The sequence below is a fragment of the Eschrichtius robustus genome, chromosome 18 (genome assembly GCF_028021215.1).
Source record: "Eschrichtius robustus isolate mEscRob2 chromosome 18, mEscRob2.pri, whole genome shotgun sequence".
Lineage (NCBI taxonomy): Eukaryota > Metazoa > Chordata > Mammalia > Artiodactyla > Eschrichtiidae > Eschrichtius > Eschrichtius robustus.
In genome coordinates this window covers 66,857,796-66,880,883 of record NC_090841.1, presented here as the reverse complement: position 1 = coordinate 66,880,883, position 23,088 = coordinate 66,857,796, and the positions used below count along the sequence as shown (strand labels likewise).

The window sequence follows — 23,088 nt, the reverse complement described above, 5'->3', positions numbered from 1 at the left end:
TAATGTGATTCTACCTGAGGATGTAAGAGCCCTGAAAATGTTTTTTTCCGGTGTTCTTTGTTCTCTAGGAAAAACTTGATGTTTTAGTGGTGTGATTGTGCTATTGTATTATATACTGATTATATGTTAAGGGATAATCGTCTGTGATGTCAGTAGCTTTAAGGAGTGCTGAAGTGGGGAGCCCCGCAGTCTCCCTTTCCAAGCTTGAATCCTAGCTCTCTCCCTCTCTCCCACAAAGCTACACTTTCCTTCTCTGTAAAATAGAGAAAATATTACCAACTTCATAAAGTTTGTTGGGAAGACATAATGAAGTCAATAAAATTCTAACTACATGTTAAGTGCTAAATAATGGCTAGTTATTTTTGAAATAACACATATATTTTTAATTAGGAAAAATAGTCCAATAACAGCATTATGTTACAATAAAGTAATTGTTACAGACAGTTTCCAGGTCCATCTATATCACCACATGAGTGTGTGCCACAAAGATTCTCGGTTTGTAATCCTGAAGAATTTAATGGACACTTTCAAATGTAGACTTACAGGGGGAGAAAAAGTTGTTTTCTAAATAGACCATTGAGTACTAAATATTTCCATACAATTTCGGAAACTTCAAGATCCCTGATAACATTGAGTAAGGAGTCAGAATTATTCCAGAATTCTTTCCATTAAAATGTCCACTTTCAAGAAGTCTTCCAATAGAAAAATGAGTGAGCGACCATGACCAGTAAGATTCGGAAGGTTGGATTTAGGCATATTAATTAATAAAATTTGGGACCTGCTGTGAGCATGCAAACTTGCACACAGCAAAATGCTGTAATTTATTGAGGAAAACTGAATTGCAAAACCTTTGCTCCTCACACACTCCTAATCCACCCAAAAACAAAACAAAACAAAACACAGCAGCTTGGCTGAGCTTAAATAACTGACTTTTCATATCCTTTCATGGACACAAAGGGCTAATCCTGAGGCTACTTGAGCCACCAATGCTGGCAGTGGTGGGGACCACCATGGAACGTGTCATTCCCTCCTCACCACACACAAAACACATTGACTGAAGCTTTATGAAGTGAAAATGCCCAAGAAAAAGAAAATGTGAAGGAGGTGTTCTCAGTCATTTCTTTCCAGAGGGGGGAGTGCAAAAGAACAAGCTGCTGCATCTGGATATTGAGAACAAAGCAAGCCTGAGACCAGGGCATAATAGGGTTGGGTCACTTGCTTTTATAGAAGCAAAGAGTGGAACTGCCTTTGCTTGTCTCAGTACCACTGACCCTTGCATTTCATTGTGTAGAGATGTCAGGGAAAGTGTGTAGAAAGCATTCCAGCCTCTTTCACTGAACAATGACTTTGTCATTTTGAGATTTCTGTGGTGTGTTGACCCTTTCCCCACCCCCTCCCTCAAATCCCCATTGGACAAAAGAGATTGTTAGTTAGGCTGCCTTGCCCTGTTTGAAAGATCTCTGTTTTTCGGACTCTTTAAAAGTAAACTCATCCATTTTAACTGAATCACAGCATTTTCCCGCTTTTAAAATCAACAGAAGCGTTTTAGTTTGGAATTTGCAGGGATGGGATACTCCCTGAAAACGCTAGTCCCAGAGATAAAGATTCATGCACACTGCCAAGTTAAAGTGGGTTTCCTTTTTAATAGAAAGGAGAATTGATGATATTGGTTACTGGAAATATTTACAAACACTTGACCCTCGGGTTTCAGAGATTAAGGTGATATGCTTCACACAAGCCCACTCATATGCTCCGTTTACCTTTCTTTTTAATGAAAGATCAGACGGCGGGTGGGTTTTTCCAGCTTGATAGTTAGCACACTTAGAAATCAGCAGTGCCAGCATCAGCCTGGTGACAGTTAATCAGTGGGGACCTTCCTAGGCTGGCAACCAAGTGTTCCATTTTGTCTGTCCCAGCATGTGTGGTCCAATGATAACGTTTATAGTTTAACCAGAAGCTAATTAAGACCTAAAGAAAAAAAAAATAAGGACCCCATTTTTATCAAGCCTTGCCGTGGTATTCAGAGCATAGAACTTTACATTGTAGCATAATTGGACGATGTCCATTACAAAACTATAGTGGCCCTTCACAGTGTTTCTCTCCCTGCCATCTTGTATCTTTAGGAATGATCAAATGGACTGTTGTTCCTAGGGAGAGGAAAATGGCAAAACATTTACTCATGTTGAGCACCTTTAGAGTCTCTATATGCTCTTCTTGAGTGTATTTCTTCAATTCTATCTACCAATGTATTTTCTTGATAAAATTAAGAAGAACGGGTGAGCTGGAGAACTTCCTTCATTTTCATGAAAACCTCGTCCTTGCTATTTTATGCATGGATATATGTCTTCAATCTGATGTGGGGCGTGATTAATTATAATCTATTTGTCTTGTGGTTGCTCTCTGCTTGTGAGTTTTGTTTCTTGCGACTCTTTCTCTGGGTCTTTTGATTTAGTTTTCCCTGATTGTTATCTGCATCCAGTTAGGAAGCAGATAGGGCAGCTCTAGCATTGAAGCTAAGGGCAGCATCCTGTAGGAGATATGTCACATGGGGCTCAGGCACCCCGCTGGTTACCGTTATCTCCCACATGTGTCCCCCAGCCTGCCTTTCCCAGTGCACCCAAGGTAATCAACACATGAAATTATGATTGTGTATTTTACACATTGCCAACACCTGCCTGAGCATAACCGAAGGTATGGGAATTGGATTCTGGTGTCATCATGGCTGTCGTTGCTGTGTTTTTCTTTTTCTTCTTGTTGTTGTTTGTCTTTTTGTTTTGTTTTGTTTTGTATGATTTGGCTGCTCTGTGGGGCTTGCAGCATCTTAGTTCCCCCACCAGGGATCGAACCCATACCCAAGCAGTGAAAGCACCGAGTCCTAACCACTGGACCGTCTTTTAATCTGTTTTTTAAAACGTATTTATTGATTTTTTTGAGGTATAGTTTACGTACGATGAAACAAGCAATTTTTCATTTTTTTGGTTAATGAGTTTTGATAATTGTTTACATCCCTTTGATTACCACAAAAAACAAAATGTAGAGCATTCCCGTGACCTCAGAAAGTCTCTCTTGCCCCTCTGCAGTCAGTTTCCCCACCCCCGCAGTTATCCGAGATTTCTGTCGACATAAATCAGTTTTCCTGTCCTTGGGCTCCATATATAAATGGAATCAACATAGTACAGGTTTTGCTGTGATGCCTTGTTTTGCTTAACGTGTTTTCAAGATTTTCAAGATCCATCCATATTGCTCCTTGTTTCAGTGGTTGTTTTCTTTCTTTTTCCTTTCTGAGTCATTCCATTATATGAAGATACCACAATTTATTTATCCATTCTCCAGCTGATGGATATTTGTGTTGTTCATAGCTTTTAGCAGTGAACCTTCTTGGAGAAGTGTTTATACGGACACAAGTTATCATTCTTCTCAGCTCTATTTTAGAGGAATGATACAAGCTCCATGTACAAGTGGAATTGTTGGGTCATAAGGTAGGCGTTTGTTAACTTTAAAAAAAATTACCATAAAGTTTTTCGAGATAGTTGCACCATTTTACACACCCGCCAGCAATATATGGGAGTTCTGGTTGTTCCACACCTTAGCAATTTTTGCAGCACTTAGTATTATCCGTCTTTGTGATTCAAGTCTTTCTGTGCATGACTACTCTCATTGTGGTGTCAATTTGCATTTTCCTGATGATTAATGATATTGAGCTCTTTTTCATGCATGCTTACTGACTATTTTTTCCAGTTATTCTAGCCACATTTGTTTAAAAGACTTTAATGGATTGAATTGGCACCTTGATTAAAAATCATCTGACTGTATGTGAGCAAGTCTGAGTTTGTATACTTTATTTTGTTCGATTGATCTGTTTATCCTTGTACCAGTACTGCAGTCTTAGTTACTGTTCGTTTTAGTAAGACTTGAAATCCTCTGGTTTAAGTCCTCTAACTTTGTACTTCTTCCTCAAGATTGTTTTGATCATTCTAGATCGTTTACTTTTCTGTATAAATTTTAGAAGCCTTTTAATTTGTTTTCAATGAAAGCCTGCTGGAATTTTGATTAATATTTTCTTTTAGCTATAGATCCATTTGAGGAGTGTCTGAGTTTAACACTATTGACTCTGTCAATTATGTCTGTGGTACATCTCTACTTATTTAGGTCATGTTGAATTTTAGAAGTGTTTTGTAGTTGTTACAGAAATCTTATAATCTTTTGGTTAAATTCATTCCTGAATATTTGGTGTCTTTTGATTGTATTTATGGGATTGTTTTTAATATCACTTTCCAATTGCTTGTTGCTGATGTATAGAAATACAGTTGATTTATTTGTGAATCCACTTTGCATTTCCTGGACGTGGTTTTTCTTTTTTAATCTTGTAGAATTTTCTATATCCACAATCATGTTAGCTGTGAATATTAACAATTTTACTTCTTCATTTCCAATATTTGTTATTTTTATTTCCTTGCTGTGGCTAGAGGTTTGAGTACAATGTTGAAAAAAGGTGATAATACATTCTTGTACTCTTAAGATAAAATCTTTTAATATTTTTCCATCAAGAATGATGTTAACTGCAATTTTTTAGGTAGATTGAATGTTTCCTTTAATTCCTAAATTCCTGAGAATTTTACTGTTTTTAAAATCAAGAATAGGTGTTAAAATTTGACCAATGTTTTTCTACATTTCTTCAGATAATTATATTATTCACCATTAATCTTTTAATGTGGTATATTATACCGATTGATATTTGCAGGTTAAATTAACCTTATATTCCTAGAATAAACTCCACTTGGTCCTAATGTGTACCATATATATTTTTTTTACGTATCATTGTATGCAATTTGTTAATGTTTTGTCAAGAATATTTGTATCTGTTGTTCAGGAGGCATCTTGGTTCATAATTTGCTTTTCTTTAAATGTTTTGCCAGGTTTTGGTATCAGAGTTATGCAGTCCTCATAAAAAGACATGGGAAATGGATATTTTTGTTATGGTCTTTTTTTTTTTTTAGCTGCACCTTGCAGCTTGTGGGATCTCAGTTCCCCGACCAGGGATCGAGCCCAGGCCAGGGCAGTGAAAGCCCGGAATCCTAACCATTAGGCCACCAGGGCACTCATTCCCATGGTCAGTTTTATGTGTCAATTTGACCAGGCTGTATTCCAGTTATTCAGTCAAAAAGTAGTCTAGGTGTTAACTGTGCAGATATTTTATAAATACGATTAAAGTGCATAATCAGTTGACTTTAAGTAAGGAATGCTATCTTAGGTAGTCTTGGTGGGCCTGATTCAGTCTGTTGAAAGGACTTAAGAGTTAGAGTTAAGGCTTCCCTGAATAGAAAGAAGTTCTGCCTGTGGATAGCAGCATTGGCTCCTGCCCAAGAGTTCCAGCCTATCGTTTGTGACAGCTGGCCCTGTGGATTTCTGACTTGCCTAGCCAAGTTTGATTGTGAAATACTACTTTTTTTATGTTGTTAGATTAAGTTTATTGGTATGTTGCTTAGTGTTCCTAAGACAGTTTGGATTGTAATTTTTTTTCTTTTAATGTGTTTGCGTGGTTTTTATATCATGATAATGCTGGAGTCAGATTCCCTGGAAGAATTTGCTAAAACTTTTTTCACAATCTACTTGTGAAGCCCTATAGACCTAAAGTCTTTTTTTGGTGGGAAATTTTCATATTATGGAGTCAGATTCTTAAACTGATATGGACGTATTCAGATTTTCTGTTTCATATTATGTCAGTCTTTGTATGTGGCTTTTCAAGAAATTTGTTGTTTGCATTGTATTTTTAAGTTTATGAGCACAATGCTCGTTATGTCCCGTTTTTAGTGCCTGTGATATCTCTTGTGTTATTCTCTTTTAATTCACGTTAATGGTAATCACCCCCCACCCCCTTTTTTTTTAAATATTTCCTTGGTGCTTTCAAAGAACCAAGCTTTGGGTTTATTAATTTTTCTCCTTAGAAGGTAGTTTTGTATTTCATTAGTGTCTGCTTTTTACTTTCCATTCTTTTACATAATTTTGTGTAATATGCTGTTCTTTTATTTTAAGATGGATTTTAAGACCCTTGAGTTTTATACTTTCTTTTTGTTTTTTTAAATAAGACTGTTTTTTTTTTTTTTTGTTACAGCAGTTTTTAGTTCACAGTGAAATTAAGAGGAAGAGTCAGAGATTTCCCATGTATTCTCTGTGGCCTTTAAAAAAAATGTTTAAAGTTATAAATTTACCTCTAAGCACCTTAGTTGCAGCCTTCAAATTTTAATATTTGTAGATATTCATTTTCTTTTATGCCAAAATTCTTTGTAATTTTATTGTAATTTTGAGTTAGATGATACCCTGAAATGTATTATTGAACTTCCAAATATTTAGTGATATACTAGTTACCTTTTTGTTATTGATTTCTTGTTAAATCCGCTTAGGTCAGAATATATTCTGTACAATTTCTGTCCCTTGAAGTTTGTTGATACTTGCTTTATAGTATAGGATATATGCAATTGAAAAGAATGTCTTACGTAATCACTGACTGCTGTGTTGTATAGTTCCTAATTAGGTCAAATATATTAATGACATTTTAAAAATCTTTTATATCTCCGTTGATTTTTATCTGCTTTTTCTATCAGTCTTTGAGATGGGTGGGTTTCAGTCTCCCACTATGGGTATGGCATTGTCTGTTTCTACTGAGTTCTGTCAGATTTTGCTTCATACATTATTGAGCTGTGTTATTAGGATTATGTAAGTTTGGATTTTTTAAAATATCTTTTAGATAAAATTGACCCTTTATTCTTATGAAATGTTTTCCTTTATTTCTAGGAATCCTTCCTAACTTCATGTTAGATAGATATACCAGCTTTCTTTTGGTTAGTTTTTACATGGGGTACCTTGTTCAACATTTTATTTCCACTTTTATTTGGTGTTATTGCTAAGCTGTGCTTTTCAAACATAGGAAATAGATGGACTGTAGTCTTGAATTTCATAATAAGCTCAAACACTGAAAAAGGTTAGTGAGGAAGCTATTGATCATTGAGATTTGCTGAACACAAAGGAAGGGAGACGTGCACTCTGTTTCCCTAATCATTTCTCTTGTGTTGGTTAAGAAACTGTAAACCAAACCCCACCATTCACTCTTTAGTGGAGTTAACTGTGACTCAGGATTAAGGGCCACCTGAAGGATTACACAGGTTCCACAGCTAGTGTGGATCTGAAAAGATCTAAGGCAGTCAGCTGAGGGATGAAAAGCATGATTAGTGAATCCCAAGGAAAGGACAGGTTTAGAAAAGCTTTATTAATATTAGAGTGTGTATGGATCTCATCATAGAGATAAGACACACCACTTTTTATCATTTTCTTATATAAAAGAGTTAATTGGGTTGGGTGAGGTCAAAAGAAATGTGATAAAGGAGGGGTCTGGAACCAGAGCTGATCTGTAGACTCTCTTAGACATGCAAGGTACCATATCGCCTTACACCTGCAGACTCAATATTAACTCTAGGGTTAGTATTAAGTTTAGGAGCTTGCACTGAAGAGCTTTCCCTATTTTTCCCTTTGCTTCTATTTATCCTGTGATTGAAGGTTAAGGAGTATTGCTTCATAAAAATTACATTATATTGTTTTGTATTTTTAAAAAATATTTATTTATGTATTTATTTGGCTGTGTCAACTCTTCGTTGCAGCACGTGGGCTCTTTGTTGTTGCAGGTGGGCTTCTCTTTAGTCGCGGCGCCCAGGCTCCAGAGCTCGCGGGCTTAGTTGCCCCACGGCATGTGAGATCTTAGGTCCCAGACAAGGGGTCGAACCCACGTCTCTCGCCTTGGAAGGTAGATTCTTAACCCCTGGACCACCAGGGAGGTCCCAGAAATTACATTTTATTTCTTAATACTTAGGGAGCTTCGTGTAGGCGTTCAGGATTTTACCGCCTCTACAAGAATCTTGTGTTAGCTAGCAGCACAATTGATGAGATAGTCATTTCATTGAAAGGCTTTTTTCTAAATCTCATATGTTTCCAGAATAAACAGGTAGAAGAATCTTTCCTACACCCACATCAATAAACAGCTTACTGATTAAAAACTGGGCATTATTTTTTTATCTCCCTAAATCAGAAGAAAATCTTGCTGTATTTTCTTGCCAAGAAGTGAATCTTGCTTTGTTTATTGCACTTGAGTCATATCTTCTGCAAAAATCAGTAATAGTTTAAGGCAATCTGGACGATCTGTACTTACACAACTTGGAATATAATTCTTAAGAGTCTGACTGACAGCAAAATTCAAAGATTTGAAATTCTCTTGGGGTGTTAAGAATCTTAATGATCCTGATTTTATTTTTAATCCTGTAAACAGATAATAAAAGTCCTGTCTACTTATTAAGTGATTTTATGATTAAATACATATTTTACATTGTGCCCAATACAAGAGTGAGCGAGAGAGTTCACATAAGAATGGAGTGAGCCAAAAGTATGGATGGCATATTTGTTTGCATAAAGTAAGAAGAATACATTTTTACTGGTGTTTATAGAGAACATGTTCTTTGGCACAAGCTTCACAGAGACTAGCAGGAACAGAATCCCATGGAATTAAGTTTAAAGTAACATGTGGGTAGAGATACCTAGGAATTCCTACAGGACTGTAAGCAATTTGGAATTTAAATGCCAAACAGGCAAACAGGCCCTCATATTTCACACTGTGCTTGTGAAAGGAATATGTTAAAGTCTGCAATATTAGAATATAGTGTTAATTCTAGACTTAGAGACTTCCTGGGGAAACTTTAATCCAAGTGTATATATTGAACTTATAAAATCCTTAGCCTCATGTTTGTGTTCTTGGGGTTTATGTATTTATTAAAATTAAGTTGTGTTGTATTTTATGCTTTCTTATGAAACATTTTAAAAAAATTTAAACAGTAATTATTAAAACATGTTAGTGTGTGCTATGAGCAATCATTTTTAAGACCTTTTAATGATCAGTCTGCTCTGTGAGCTGATCAGGCTCTAATTAGCTAGGAAACTAGAACTTGTCCCTGCATGGGAGAGAATGCAAATAAATGGGGAAAAATATAAAAGGGGACTATATTTGGATCTTAATTTTTTTATTATGAATTTTATCTGTATATGGGATACTGTATCAGGCAGAAATTAAAAGAACAGGCTTGGGAACAAAATGAGTAAATTCTCTGACTTCGAGCAAACTCCCAAACCTCTCTGAGCTTTGTAAACAGAAAGGATAATCTCTCCTACTCAGATGTGATATGAGAATGAAATCAGTAATGCTTGTGAAATACTAGAGAGGTGGGACCCATGGCAAGCCTCATGAAATGTCATCCATTATTGGTAATTTGGAGGGTACAGTAATAACCACCATTTATTAGGTTGTCAACCAGATCTAGAGAATTGTGGAATTTCTTCAGTATTATGAAAAAATTTGCCATGGGCACTAGCAATAATACAGCAGTTATCTTAGTTTTCACATTTTTTGAATGGGGAGGTTTTTAAACAAAACCATTAACATTTTCCAGAAGGCATTATTATTATTATTTTTTCCTTTACTCTTTTGCTGTACTCGATTAACAATTCATTTAGCTTACAGTGTGGTTTGTCAGAAAGAGCTGCTCGCAGGACAGCATCATTTCTGAGGATGAGAGGTGCTCATTAGACCTCCCTTCCACAGGTGGTGGTGACAGTGTCCTCTGCCTGAGTCATCCTGACATCCTAACAAGGCTGCTTCGTTCCACCAAGAAGGCTGACCTAGGGTGGACACAGTTAAATTTCCTGGGATTCACTAGTTTACAAAATGTAGCTTCTGTACTTTCATTGATATCAACTCACCAATTCATGGTGCATGAAAGAGAAAATGTCAAATTGATCTTCTGTTTGGAATATACTTCTTAATCAGGTTTGCTTTGGTGCTTCAGAGGTCTACCATTTTTTCCCCTTAGTCTCCAAGAAATGCTCAGCAATTTCAGGGCAGTAAGTTTCCACTAATAAGAAGCAAAGTTTGAAATAAAAAAAGGATACAGAATAGGAAACATCTCAAAAAATGTTGACTTGCCTCCATTCCCCTAAGGTTATCAATCTTTGGAAGGCCTAGAGTTGGGAAGAAAATACAGAGGGGACAGAAATTGTACTAGGGATGAGGTTTATTGTTCATATTATTTTAAAAGTGTGTCTTCAAACAGAATAGACCTCACATTCAAGTTTTCTCTGTGGCCAGAGAAAAACCACAGTCACTTTGTACAGGTGACATCATTACCACACCTAGGAAAAATAGCACCTGCTCCGGTATGTCCTTGGTTAGTACTAAGCTGTTCCAGTCATTAGAATGAACTGTCTAACAGGGTCCAACCTCATGAGATTCTTAAGGTTCTTCGGGTCCATAAATCTATTAATACACCATCCCATCTCCCCTGGCTCCTTGAATGTAGAACACAATTAAGGGAGTTAGAATTTATATTTGTTATATATGAACTGGTAGGCACTTTATATACAGTATCTCATTTAATTCCCATCACCATCCTTTTATGCTGTTGGTATATCCCAGTTTTTGCTTAGATTAAGGGTGTTTGTCAGACTTCCCTGGTGGCACAATGGTTAAGAATCCACCTGCCAATGCATGGGACACGGGTCCGAGCCCTGGTCCGGGAAGATCCCACATGCCGCAGAACAACTAAGCCCGTGCGCCACAACTACTGAGCCTGCGCTTTAAAGCCCACCAGCCGCAACTACTGAGCCTGCGAGCCACAACTACTGAAGCCCGAGCACCTAGAGCCCGTGCTCTGCAACAAGAGACGCCACCGCAATGAGAAGCCTGCACACCGCAACAAAGAGTAGCCCCCGCTCGCCGCAACTAGAGAAAGCCCGTGCACAGCGATGAGGACCCAACGCAGCCAAAAATAAATAAATAAACAAACAAATAAATAAATATTTTTTAGAAAAAGTTTGTCACATGGTAAGTGTGCAATAAATATCATGAGCAACACCTGTAATTTTCTTCTTTCTTTGGATGGGAAAGCATTCCTTACCATTCCAACATGTCCTTCGACGAAAGTTTAATCCTAACAAAACACCCATTAAAGGTTATTTTTGAAGAGAATGCTGGATAAAGAGGCCACTGTATCTGTTTTCACTCTTCCAGACATTTCTACAAGTGATTGGTGTGGTGGGTGTGGCGGTTTCGGTGATTCCTTGGATTGCGATACCCCTGGTTCCCCTTGGCATCATTTTCTTTGTTCTCCGGAGATATTTCTTACAGACGTCAAGGGATGTGAAACGCCTTGAATCTACAAGTGAGTACCCGGGGCTCTCAGGTTGGGATGGCAACTCAGGCTGGCTTCCGTTTACGCTGTAATGAACCAGACCCCTGAAATTCTGCAGACTCTGTCTTCTGGAATTTCGCACTAAGTTAACATTAGGTAATTGGATATTATGGCCACTGTTGAGTCCGTGTGGCCCTTAAGGCAAATGGAGCTGGTGGCGGGTCAGCTGCAGCTTGGCGTTTTAGCACAAGGAGGATGAATGTGAGACCATGAGGACAGGGACTGTTTCTGTCTTGTTCATGACATACTTCCTAACACAGAGCATCTACTCCATAAATACTTTTCTTAAAAATACAGTATTTCATCATGTTAGAACTAACATCTTCTCTAGGAGATGCACAGGTAACAAAGTGATGTCAGTATTTCCTGCTGATAAAGCACAAGCTATCACTCATCCCAGAAAGGTCACAGGCTCAGAATCTGCCCACAAAAAAAGCAAGTTGCCTCATTCACGGTGGGGAATGAAAACCAAAAGGGGTCCTTCCTGCCCAGCAACCTACAACCCACCTGTTCCCTGAGGTGCAGGAGCCAGACTGTGGTGCTTGTTGCTCAGTGTGCTCTTAGAGAAGATGCCAGGAAACAAATGGCCAGTCATGTGACACGAGGCCCCAAACCGACGCGTAGTCACTAAAAAGAGAATGGCCACTGTCAGATTCTAAAAGAGTGATATCAGTGTCACATACCACAGTGGCCTCCAAATGCCTCAAGTATCCAGTAGGGCAGTTATAAAAACATCCATCAGGTTCCCAAAGCGGAAGTCGAAACTATTCAAAGACCCCTTGACGGCATGGGTCCTCTGGGCACAAGGGCCGTGTGATGCCCAGGTGCCCCGTGGCGCACGAAGAGACTCTTGGCATAGGTGTAGGAAAATTCCCGGGATGGAAGGAGATGGCAGACTGTCCGTTCACCTTAACTTATCTCGCCTCTGTCCTGTGCCAGCCCTTAAGTTTCTAATCTAAGGTGGAGACAACACACAGATACACAGTTTCATCAAAATTCACACACAATTTCATCAAAATTCAGTGTGGTCAGGGACTCTGACGGAGAATGAAATTTAAAAATGATACCGAATCAAAAATTAGTGAACAGTAATTTCTACCTGGAGGGATGTCAGGGAAGAATTTGGAATGTGGCCCTGTTTGAGGAGGACCTTGACGATTGAGTTAGTATGGAGATTCATTATCTAACTCTAGGTCAGGTTTGAATTTGGTCATAGATGGTTTTAAAGAGAACCTTTCATGTCCAGGTCATAAAAGTGAAGCTTAGTGTGAGCAGGAGTTGGAGGGTGGCGTGGAGGATCCTCTCCAGGAGAGGGGCGTCATCCTTCTTCCCCCAGGCAGCCCTCCAGGAAGCCCTTGGGTGTGCCCTTTGGAAGGCGGTGGATTTCTTTGCATCGAGTCTCCCTGACTTTGTCTGTCGTTTGTCTGTCTCTGCTTCCCCAGCTCGGAGCCCAGTATTTTCCCACTTATCGTCTTCTCTCCAAGGACTCTGGACCATCCGGGCGTACAATGCCGAAGAGAGGTTTCAGGAACTGTTCGATGCACACCAGGACTTGCATTCAGGTCTGTAAGTTTCTGGAAATGATTTCAAAGGATGGGAGGTGCTGCCTTCTGAGGCTTGAGTCCTTGTCAGGTGGCCTCGCTGGCCCACACCTCTCTCTGTGCCTCCCCACGTCCTCCTCCCCACCCCATCCTCTCAGCCTCCCCTCTGTGCTCCTCTCTTCCCCTGTCACACCCCTGCTTTTCTCCCCTGACTGGCTTGCATTGTCCTTCCATCAAGGTGCCCTGTGGCCTTCTGTCCGTTTAGGGAGGGTGTCAACAGATTTTATTTTTTTAAGCAAAGAGCCACACGGTCTCTGTTGCAACTACTCAGCTTTGCTATTTATTTATTTTAATAATTGAATTGTCAAAATATTTATTTATTTATTTATTTGTTCATTTTTGGCTGCATTGGGTGTTCTTTGCTGCACATGGGCTTTCTCCAGTTGCGGCGAGCGGGGGCTACCCTTTGTTGCACTGTGCAGGCTTCTCATTGTGGTGGCTTCTCTTTTTGTGGAGCACGGGCTCTAGGCTCGCGGGCTTCAGTAGTTGTGGCTTGTGGGCTCTAGAGCGCAGGCTCAATAGTTGTGGTGCACGGGCTCAGCTGCTCCGCGGCATGTGGGATCTTCCGGACCAGGGCTCGAACCCATGTTCCCTGCATTGGCAGGTGGATTCTTAACCACCACGCCACCAGGGAATTCCAGCTTTGCTATTTATTACCGCACTAAAGCAGGCAAAAATAACACATCAGCAAATGGCTGTGTTCCAGTAAAGCTTTATTTACAAAAGCAGGTTGTGGCCATTCTTGGCCCTCAGGCTGTAATTTGCTGACTCTTTTCAGAGCATACAGTTTGGCAGACCTGAAGAAGGAAAAAAATTTCTCTCTTATCAGATTTGCCACCCAGAATTTCCTCTAAGTCAGTAAAATCCTGGCCCAACTTGCCAATCTTTATTGTGTTTTGAAGGTAAAATGGCATTTTGAGAGCCACATGCAGATCCTGTTAGCTGATGGTCGTTTGGATACTGGCTCCTAAGAATAAACATTGTGCAGGGCCTTGCAGTAAGTGCAGAAGGTGCTGGAAACAGAGTGTGAGCTGCGCTGTCTGCCAGCAGAGAAGTAGGAACAGTCAGCCCTGTGAGAGGATGGGCCTCACGTTGAGGCCCAGAACTGTGAGAAACACACCAACGAGACCATTTTTCTGTGTTCGTTATTATGATCGTAATTCTGTTTATAACCTGTGGGTTGAAGATTTTAGTACCTTTTCCCACAAAGCCCCTGGACTGGTATCTATGTATACCATACGTTGTCTTGTGTCAGAGCCCAGCTTTTTGTGATCTTTAGGTTGCTTGAGTATGTAACTTTGCTGTCCTACCTTGTGTAAACATCTTCTGTAGCTCAACTGAGCAAAATGCTCTCCGTCATTAGAAGCAGCCTTCATGATACTTCTGCTTATTCATTATGCTTATTATACTTCACCAATCCAGAGGCTTGGTTCTTGTTTTTGACTACGTCCCGATGGTTCGCTGTGCGTCTGGATGCCATCTGTGCCATCTTTGTCATTGTTGTTGCCTTTGGGTCCCTGATTCTGGCAAAAAGTAAGTACAGATGTGAATAACTATTTGTATTATGATTACAATTTATAGCTTCGTTTGCAGTTATTAATTTAAACTCTTGCCTCTTTGTCTAATACCATATACCGTTTGGTTCTAGTGAATTGTATTCAAGTGTTTGCAGCATGTGGTATTTCAGTGTGGCCCTTGTAGAGGAGTCATTTGGGTCTTGATGAGGCCTTTAATGAGATGCCTTGATGAGGGCTTTGATCCTTTTATATTTCTTAAATGGGTTGAAGTCTATACACCTCTAGCAACTGACCTTCTGAACATTCCTGATAACGTCTTAGTGTTAGGAGGAGAGAACCAAGTGTGCTGTTAAGCTTTTTGTCAAGCCTATGGCATTCAGGCTCCTCGGATCTCTTGGTTGTAGGTGCCTGGTGTACTGAGGTGAGAAATATTCTCTGTAGGAAAGAACAGTATCCTCTGCTGTGTGGGTACCAGATGAGCAGGTAATGGTGTGTGTGGCGTGAATTCACCATCCCTAACTATTCCGTAGTAACAACACTGAATCATAGTGTTTAATAATGGAACAATGAGAGCAGTATTTTAGATTTAAAAGTACTGGCTCTTAGAACCTATTGACTTCTTTTTCGTGGTTTCCAACTGCAGCTGCATTGGGCGTACAAAGTGAAATTACATAATGGTCCTTGAAACCATAATGACGAAAGCCTGAATGATGACATGATTCCTCGCCTGTATAATACTGTCAAGTGTATGTCAGTCCTGTCGGGATTAATAAACTTATTTAATAGTTTTCTGAGTTCATAGTTTCTTTTGTTTGTTTGTTTTTTCTTTTTGTTTTTTTTGTTTTTCGTTGTATCATGGTCTCAATCAACAGGTAGTAAAAATATAAGTAATGCTGTTGTTATGTGCAAGTGTTTTAAATATTATAAAGAAGTCTTGGTACAGTGACAGTAGGATCCCAACTCAGGGTTAAGAATGGAACTAAATTATTTCCTTTCTTCTTCCTCATTTAGCTTTGGATGCCGGGCAGGTTGGCCTCGCGCTGTCCTACGCCCTTACGCTCATGGGGATGTTCCAGTGGTGCGTAAGGCAAAGTGCCGAAGTTGAAAATATGGTAACATTTACCTTTTAGTCTTTTCAGGTCTCCTTGTCATTACATCACATAAAGGCAATTCTTATGTAAAAAAAAAAATCTTAAAACTTTTCTTTTTCTTTTTTTTTTTTTTTTTTTTTACATCATAGCTAACAGGGTTTGTTAGATCCTTCCTCCATCTGTTTACAATTTATTTAAAATAAAATATATACATCTTTTTCTCAGTCTTATGTATGCCATGTCAGCAGGTTTTATATTCATCACAAGCTGTCTTCAAATATAATAAATGTCTCTGTAGGAGGGAGGTTCTGAAATCCTGGAGAAGATATAAGCTAGGGTAATTCCTCATTCCTGGTGAAAGGAGAATTTAGTATTTTGAGGTTTATTTGTTTAATTCATTTAATTTAATTATTCCCCACCCTCCCCATTTGAGAATTTTTCCTCGTGTGTGTTGAACACCTGAATTTATTGGTGCCCCTTCTCTCTGAATGTACTATCAAGTTATGGTTGTTTAGAAGGCCTTAGTCAATATGTAAATTCTCTGCTGTTTCGAATATTTTCAATTTCTCCTAAAGGGAGAAAAATGATGAAAATGAAACTTTTCTATTTCGCTCTCTAACAGAGAAGAGAGTAACTAATTATGAAAATGAGGTGTACTGACTATGCAGTTCTATTCATCTACAACAGATGACCCTGCTGTAGCAGAATGCTACTGGTGGGTGTCCATACATATTCTTTTCATTGACAAAATTCTGTTTTTTAAAATTCATTTGCGAAAATTGGATCAGTGAAATCATAGTATTCATTTCTCTAGTTCTTTTTGTTTTAATATAATGTTGAAGAAGGTAGCCATAATAAAAGTGTTACAAGACAATGAACAAGTTTACAAATCATCAGTATCCTCATCAAACTACTACTTCTGTCTTTTGGGGTTGTTAAGACCTGAGATATTCTTCATTATATAAAAGCAGATATAATGATATAAATGCAGAACATCTCATTCACAGTCTTTGAACATCCATAAACAAGACCCTCCGTTCCTAACTCATGTGATGTCATATCTTTCAGATGATTTCAGTAGAAAGGGTGATTGAATATACAGATCTAGAAAAAGAAGCATCCTGGGAATACCAGAAACGCCCACCACCGTCCTGGCCCCAGGAAGGAGTGATCGTCTTTGACAATGTGAACTTCTCGTACAGCTTAGATGGGCCTCTGGTATTGAAGCACCTGACAGCACTCATTAAATCAAGAGAAAAGGTTTGTTTTAGCCATTTGCCTCTTTTTTTTTTTTGCTGTGTGGATGCTGATTAGATCGGTCCCTCAGGCGGGACCAAGGCAAGCTCTTGAAAAAGAGACTAAATGAGAACAGACACGGTGGCAGGAAGCTCCCCGCACCTGCCCCTCCAGCTTCAAGTCCTGATGTACAATACACCCCCTGCACTCGGGTCGTGTGTAGGTTCTCCCATTGTATCGTGTCCTCCCTGCTTCCTGTGTGCACGCTGCCCCTCGACCTCAGAGACCCTTCCCTTCTGTCATGTGGCTGGTGAAAGTCTCCTCATTTTCTGAGTCAACTGTCATTCATCTGCTTCTCTGAGACCCTCTATTCTTCCTCGGCGTCTTTTACATAATGAAAGTAACAGATGAATGGGTAAACAAATGTGCTATATCCTTAACAATGAAATATTATTCAGCCTTAAAAAGGAGTAAAATTCCAATCTATGGATAAACCTTGAGGACATCAGGTTAAATGAAATAAGTTAGACATAAAGAGAACAAATACTGTATGATTCCACTTATATGAGATTCCTAGAGTAGTCAGATCCATGAAGGCAGAAAGTAGGATGGTGGTCACCAGAGACTGGGTAAGGGGAATTGGGTGTTGTTGTTTAATGGGTACAGAGTTTCTTTGTTACAAGGGAGAAAATATTCTTGAGGGACAAGAATATGAATGTACTTATCACTAAACTGTCCACTTAAAAATGGTTTAGTTGGTAAATTTTATGTTATCTGTAGTTTACCACAATTAACTGGTGGCATCTGTGGCGTGCTTTGTAATGGTGGGTCTGTATCTCACGGAACCCTCAGGCTCCTTAAGATCAGCGAGCATCTGGTTTTCATCTCTTGTTCCCCCAAAACTGGCATTCTGTCGAGAAAACATTCACTGCAGCTCTTGATGCAATCCTGTCCCTGAGGACTCTGTAGGCGATGTTTGCTTACTCACCAACAATGTGCCCATCATATTTCCTGTTTGACACATAATTCTGTTAATTTGCACATGTCTTAATTCATATTTTCTGGCTTTTGGGGAAATTTATCTAAGAAACTCTGCAGTAGAACTTAGGAACATAACATGTGTGTATTCTTCCATCTTAAAATCCCCAAGTCATAGGATTAGCTGAGCTTGTCAAATGTTTGTGGGAAAATTGAATCTGGAGACTGAATTAATAACTGTAGTAACGTGACTTTCTTTACGTCTTGATCCACTCACAGTATCACCGTTAGCTTCATTTCTGTGTTTGGAGATTATACCTGGGTAGCATAGTCATGAAGCCATTTCACTCCGCCTGTGTACATCCCAGGTTTCCTCTCCTGCACACCTGCCCCAGCCCCTGTTAGGTTTCCTCTCCTGCACACCTGCCCCAGCCCCTGTTGCTCTGGGACACCCCTTTGGTGTTGGATTTGATTGAGAGAGGCTGCTGCAGGGGACGATGTGGGAGTGAGCCAGGCCAGCAGAAGTGGAGCTTCATTCTCTTTCCATCCTTTCCTCTGCTGTCCCAATTTCTGGAAGTTCTAGTAAATGGGAAAAATTAATAGGCACTATGCAGGTTTCTAATTCATGGAAGAAATAGCAAGTAAAAATAAAGACCCAAAATGAGGTAAATAACACCCTAGGCTTCCTGGTTAGATTCTGAACACTGGCTGCATTTTTCATTTAGATGATTTTGTGGTTGATTTGCTCATTTTAGAGAGTACTGGGCCATTTTCAAGCCTTTTCCAGCTCTAGAGGTAGATTGATTTTGGTTTGTTATTTTTTTTTCTTGCTCAGAGCTATTACTTGAATAATACATTCTTGCAGATGCTTACTAGACCTTGCTATAATGTGCAAAAATATCAGTTTGCTACATTTTCTCCTCTTTTACATAATATTTCCTCGGAAACCCCTCCCCTCACTCCCAGATTGTCCCACTTCCCCTGCAGGCTTCCTAATTCCTTGTGACTCAGGCTGTGGTGCCCGGGCCAGCAGCACCTGCATCGCCTGGAGCGTCTTAGAAATGCAGAATCTCAGGCCCACCCAGACCTACTGACTCAGCATCGCGTTTGAGGGAGACCTCGCAGTAAAGGTTTTCTCCAAGTGTCTTTGCTTTTAGGAGTGTAAACTTAACTGATAATGGTGACAGTCTTCTCAGGCAATTGGTAAAACCCTTTGGTGACCTGGAAAAGACTTTCAGGTTATAGTTTTGATAACTGAATGGTAGAAATAGCCTAAGCCTGGTTTTCTTTGAGTTGTTTTTTTCTTACTCTCCTCACTGGAGTGTTGTACTTCCATTCCTGTGGCCGTAAGCAGCCTTCGGTGCCACTGCCGTGTCTACGCCGTTTACCAGGAGTCTACAAATGTTCCAGTTTGCATAGATGGATCAGTTTCCGTGCAGCTAATAGCATAGGAATATACACACGTTCTCACAGACACAGTTCTCACCTGTGTTCTGATGTACGCTGATTTACATATGAGAACACCCAGAAATACAGGCATACCGCTGTTTCTTTGGGATTTTTTGCGTGTGTGGGTGTGTTTTTTTAGATAACAAATCGAACATTTGTTGCAACCCTGCATTGAGCATGTCCATCAGCACAATTTTTCCTACAACATTTGCTCACTTCCTGTCTCTTTGTCACAGTTTGGTAATTCGTGCAATATTTTAAACCTTTTCATTATAATTATATTTGTTATCGTGAACTGTCATCAGTGTTCTTAAGCTTACTACAACCCTATGAAGGCTCAGATGATGGTTAGCCTTTTTTAGCGGTAAAGTATTTGACATTAAGTATGTACATTCTTTTTTAGACATAATTCTGTTGTACATTTAGTATGCTACAGTATCGTGTAAACATAACTTTTGTATGCACAGAGGAAGAAAAATATTCATATGACTTGCTTTATTTTGCGATATTCCTTCCCATTTTTGTGGTGGTCTGGAACCAAATCCATAGTATGTTCAAAGTCTGCATGTACACAGCACAAATGACCCATATGTACATATACCCTCTAGGACCTGCCTATATGCAGAAAGTGTCCCATCTATATTATATAAATTAGGATTTACCATATCATACAAAATGGCTACAAATGTAAATCAACTAAAGCCACTTTTCTTTCAGTTAATCTCTATAAAGGTAAATTATTTTTTGAAATTTGATTATTGTTTTTACAGACTAAGATTCGAAACTTTGGAGGTATTTAATGAGAAAATATATCAAGTTACCGTTGTATAATCAGTGCTCAGAGGGGTTTAGTTCTTCTCTGTTTAAAGCCATGAGTTTTTAAAATTTACTGAATTAATTTACAAATGATTGAAAGCATATCTTAGGCCCCCATCTGTATTTAGATTTATAAATAGAGATGAAATCATCTCTTGGGAAGCTCCCACCAGGGAATTTGTAGTTGGGAAGCTCACTGGTAAAAAAAGGCCAGTTTCTGCATACATGTTTGAATTCAGACAGCTAAAATCCAGTTTTTACAATACAGTTTCATTCCTGACCAACATTTTACCTGCATTATATTGATTCTTTGATCTTATTGTTAATGCACTTAATTTCTCTCTGCTTTGATTTTAATAACTTGACCAATACGTGACATGTATCTTTCCAAGGTTTAATTAGAAGTATTAATTGGTTTGTAAAATGCCTTTTGAAGTGCTCAGATGAAAGGTCCCATATAAATAACAAATGTTATTTGTGTTGTTGTTGTTGATCTCATTATGTGTATTTTGCCTACTGGGTACTGCCTTTTAAGACACTGAGACCTACATTTTACAATTTTAAGGTGTTCAAGATAGAGCATTATTAAGGTATTTCTTATCAGGAAGTGATTTTGTTTGTCTGCCAAAGAATACTTCCTCTTAAATGATAGAATCTGATATCCTGAATTCTTGTTTGTGTATAATACTTCTTACTTTTCTTGTTGACATCTCTGTAAACTTGCTCACATAATTCTCAATGTTCAGAATAGCCAGACACTAGGAATACAACTAATTTAAAAGCTGACTGCTAATTGAACACGTGGGAAACTGCTGTTGTTTCACTGCCAGTAGACTGATTCTGTTATTTTTAACTCTTCCTTGGACCAGGGGGTCTTAACCGGGGACATTTGTCAATGTCTGACATTTTTGGTTGCCGCAATCTCGGGGGTGCTCCTGGTATCTCGTGGGCAGAGTCCAGGGATACTGCTAAACATCCTAGAATACACAGGACAGCCCCCATTCCCCAATGAAGAATTATCTTTCCCAAAATTTCAACAGTGCCACAGTTGAGAAACTTACAGACTACACTCTGTACAGAACTTACAAAATTCGTCTTCAACAACCAAGGGTTTTCCTAGGTTTGTTGCATATTGTGAATTCTTAATCCCGATGGATCTCTTTACAGGTTGGCATTGTGGGAAGAACAGGAGCTGGAAAAAGTTCCCTCATCGCTGCCCTTTTTAGATTGTCAGAACCTGAAGGTAAAATTTGGATTGATAAGATCTTGACCACCGAAATTGGACTTCACGATTTAAGGAAGAAAATGTCAATCATACCTCAGGTATGCACTTCAGAGCATTGACACATATTCTTTTAATACGGCACCTAAGTTTAATGTCTTTCAATTTGATTGTTTTTTTTAAAATTGGATGAAAGGGTTGATCCTTTTTCCCCCCAACAGAGCATATTTTTAACTTCAGGGATTTTCAACAGATATTTTCATCAGCTACCTGGTTTGGTTTGTTTGTTTGTTTGTTCTTTTCGTGTGTGCCTGTGATTTAATAACTTACCCAGACAGATTTCTGGATGCAGACTTTCTCAGGTACCACAATTTTATCCACTGATAACCACATAATTCTGAAAAAATATAAGTGGTTTGTTTAGCATGTGAGTGGTTTGTGTAGGGAAACACGAATTTTAAGTGTCTTAATGATGGAATTATGCTGTAGGAAATAAGCTACCTTTTCAAAGGTGATTATCTCCCTGGAGTACTTTCTGTGAAACTGTGGGGCTTTGAGAATTACAGCATGTATATATGCTTTGGAGAGACTTTTAGAATTCAGCCATTAGTAAGTGATTTTAATCAGGCAGGCACTACGGAATAGTGAGGAAGAACACGGGACTTGGAATTCCATCTCTGTGCACCTCAGTTTTCTCTCCCTTTCGAGGCAGCTAACAGGACCAACTCATCGAGCTGTTGTGAGGACTAAATAGGTCAGTGTGTGTGGAATGCTTCCCGTAGACCCCCATACGTGGTTTCTGTGATGGTGGAGCGTTGAATTGGGCTCTGATTCTGTATTCTTTTTTTCCACTTCTTAAATAAGTATGGTGTTCAGGGAGTGTTTGATTATTTGCACAATAGAAGCTCCTGTCATTCCTTATGTTTCATCCACTCAAAATAATTCAGAGAACTTTTATTGAGCAATTCGTATCCTCCAGATATATACCCAAGGGCAACATAGGCCCTGTGCCTTCATCTTCTATCCTGCTCTCTGCTTTGATAAACTTGCTGAGTTTTTTTTTTTTTTTTACTTTGGGTTTTTTTTGTTTTTGTTTTTTTCTTAAATTTTAGAATTTTATTTATTTTTTTATACAGCAGGTTCTTATTAGTCATCAATTTTATACACATCAGTGTATACATGTCAATCCCAATCGCCCAATTCAGCACACCACCAAGCCCGCCCCCTGCCGCTTTCCCCCCTTGGTGTCCATATGTTTGTTCTCTACATCTGTGTCTCAATTTCTGCCCTGCAAACCAGTTCATCTGTACCATTTTTCTAGGTTCCACATATATGCATTAATATACGATATTTGTTTTTCTCTTTCTGACTTACTTCACTCTGTATGACAGTCTCTAGATCCATCGACGTCTCCACAAACGACCCAGTTTCGTTCCTTTTTATGGCTGAGGAATATTCCATTGTATATATGTACCACATCTTCTTTATCCATTCGTCTGTTGATGGGCATTTAGGTTGCTTCCATGACCTGTCTATTGTAAATAGTGCTACAATGAACATTGGGGTGCATGTGTCTTTTTGAATTATGGTTTTCTCTGGGTATATGCCCAGTAGTGGGATTGCTGGATCATATGGTAATTCTATTTTTAGTTTTTTAAGGAACCTCCATACTGTTCTCCATAGTGGCTGTATCAATTTACACAACAGTGCAAGAGGGTTCCCTTTTCTCCACACCTCTCCAGCATTCGTTGTTTGTAGATTTTCTGATGATGCCCATTCTAACTGGTGTGAGGTGATAGCTCACTGTAGTTTTGATTTGCATTTCTCTAATAATTAGTGATGTTGAGCAGCTTTTCATGTGCTTTTTGGCCATCTGTATGTCTTCTTTGGAAAAAT

At 39.0% G+C, this 23,088-nt stretch overlaps 1 protein-coding gene across 8 annotated transcripts in view; it reads left to right on the top strand.

Moving 5' to 3' along the window:
- Window positions 1-23,088, top strand: part of LOC137752137 (ATP-binding cassette sub-family C member 4) — a 227,035-nt gene that overhangs the window by 166,228 nt on the left and 37,719 nt on the right. For all 8 annotated transcript variants that reach the window (XM_068526866.1, XM_068526863.1, XM_068526870.1 and 5 more), the window contains 6 exons: window positions 11,102-11,252; window positions 12,725-12,844; window positions 14,306-14,416; window positions 15,412-15,512; window positions 16,560-16,751; window positions 21,138-21,293. In XM_068526866.1, the coding sequence (XP_068382967.1) occupies window positions 11,102-11,252; window positions 12,725-12,844; window positions 14,306-14,416; window positions 15,412-15,512; window positions 16,560-16,751; window positions 21,138-21,293 (831 nt within the window). The remainder of the gene's footprint in view (window positions 1-11,101; window positions 11,253-12,724; window positions 12,845-14,305; window positions 14,417-15,411; window positions 15,513-16,559; window positions 16,752-21,137; window positions 21,294-23,088) is intronic.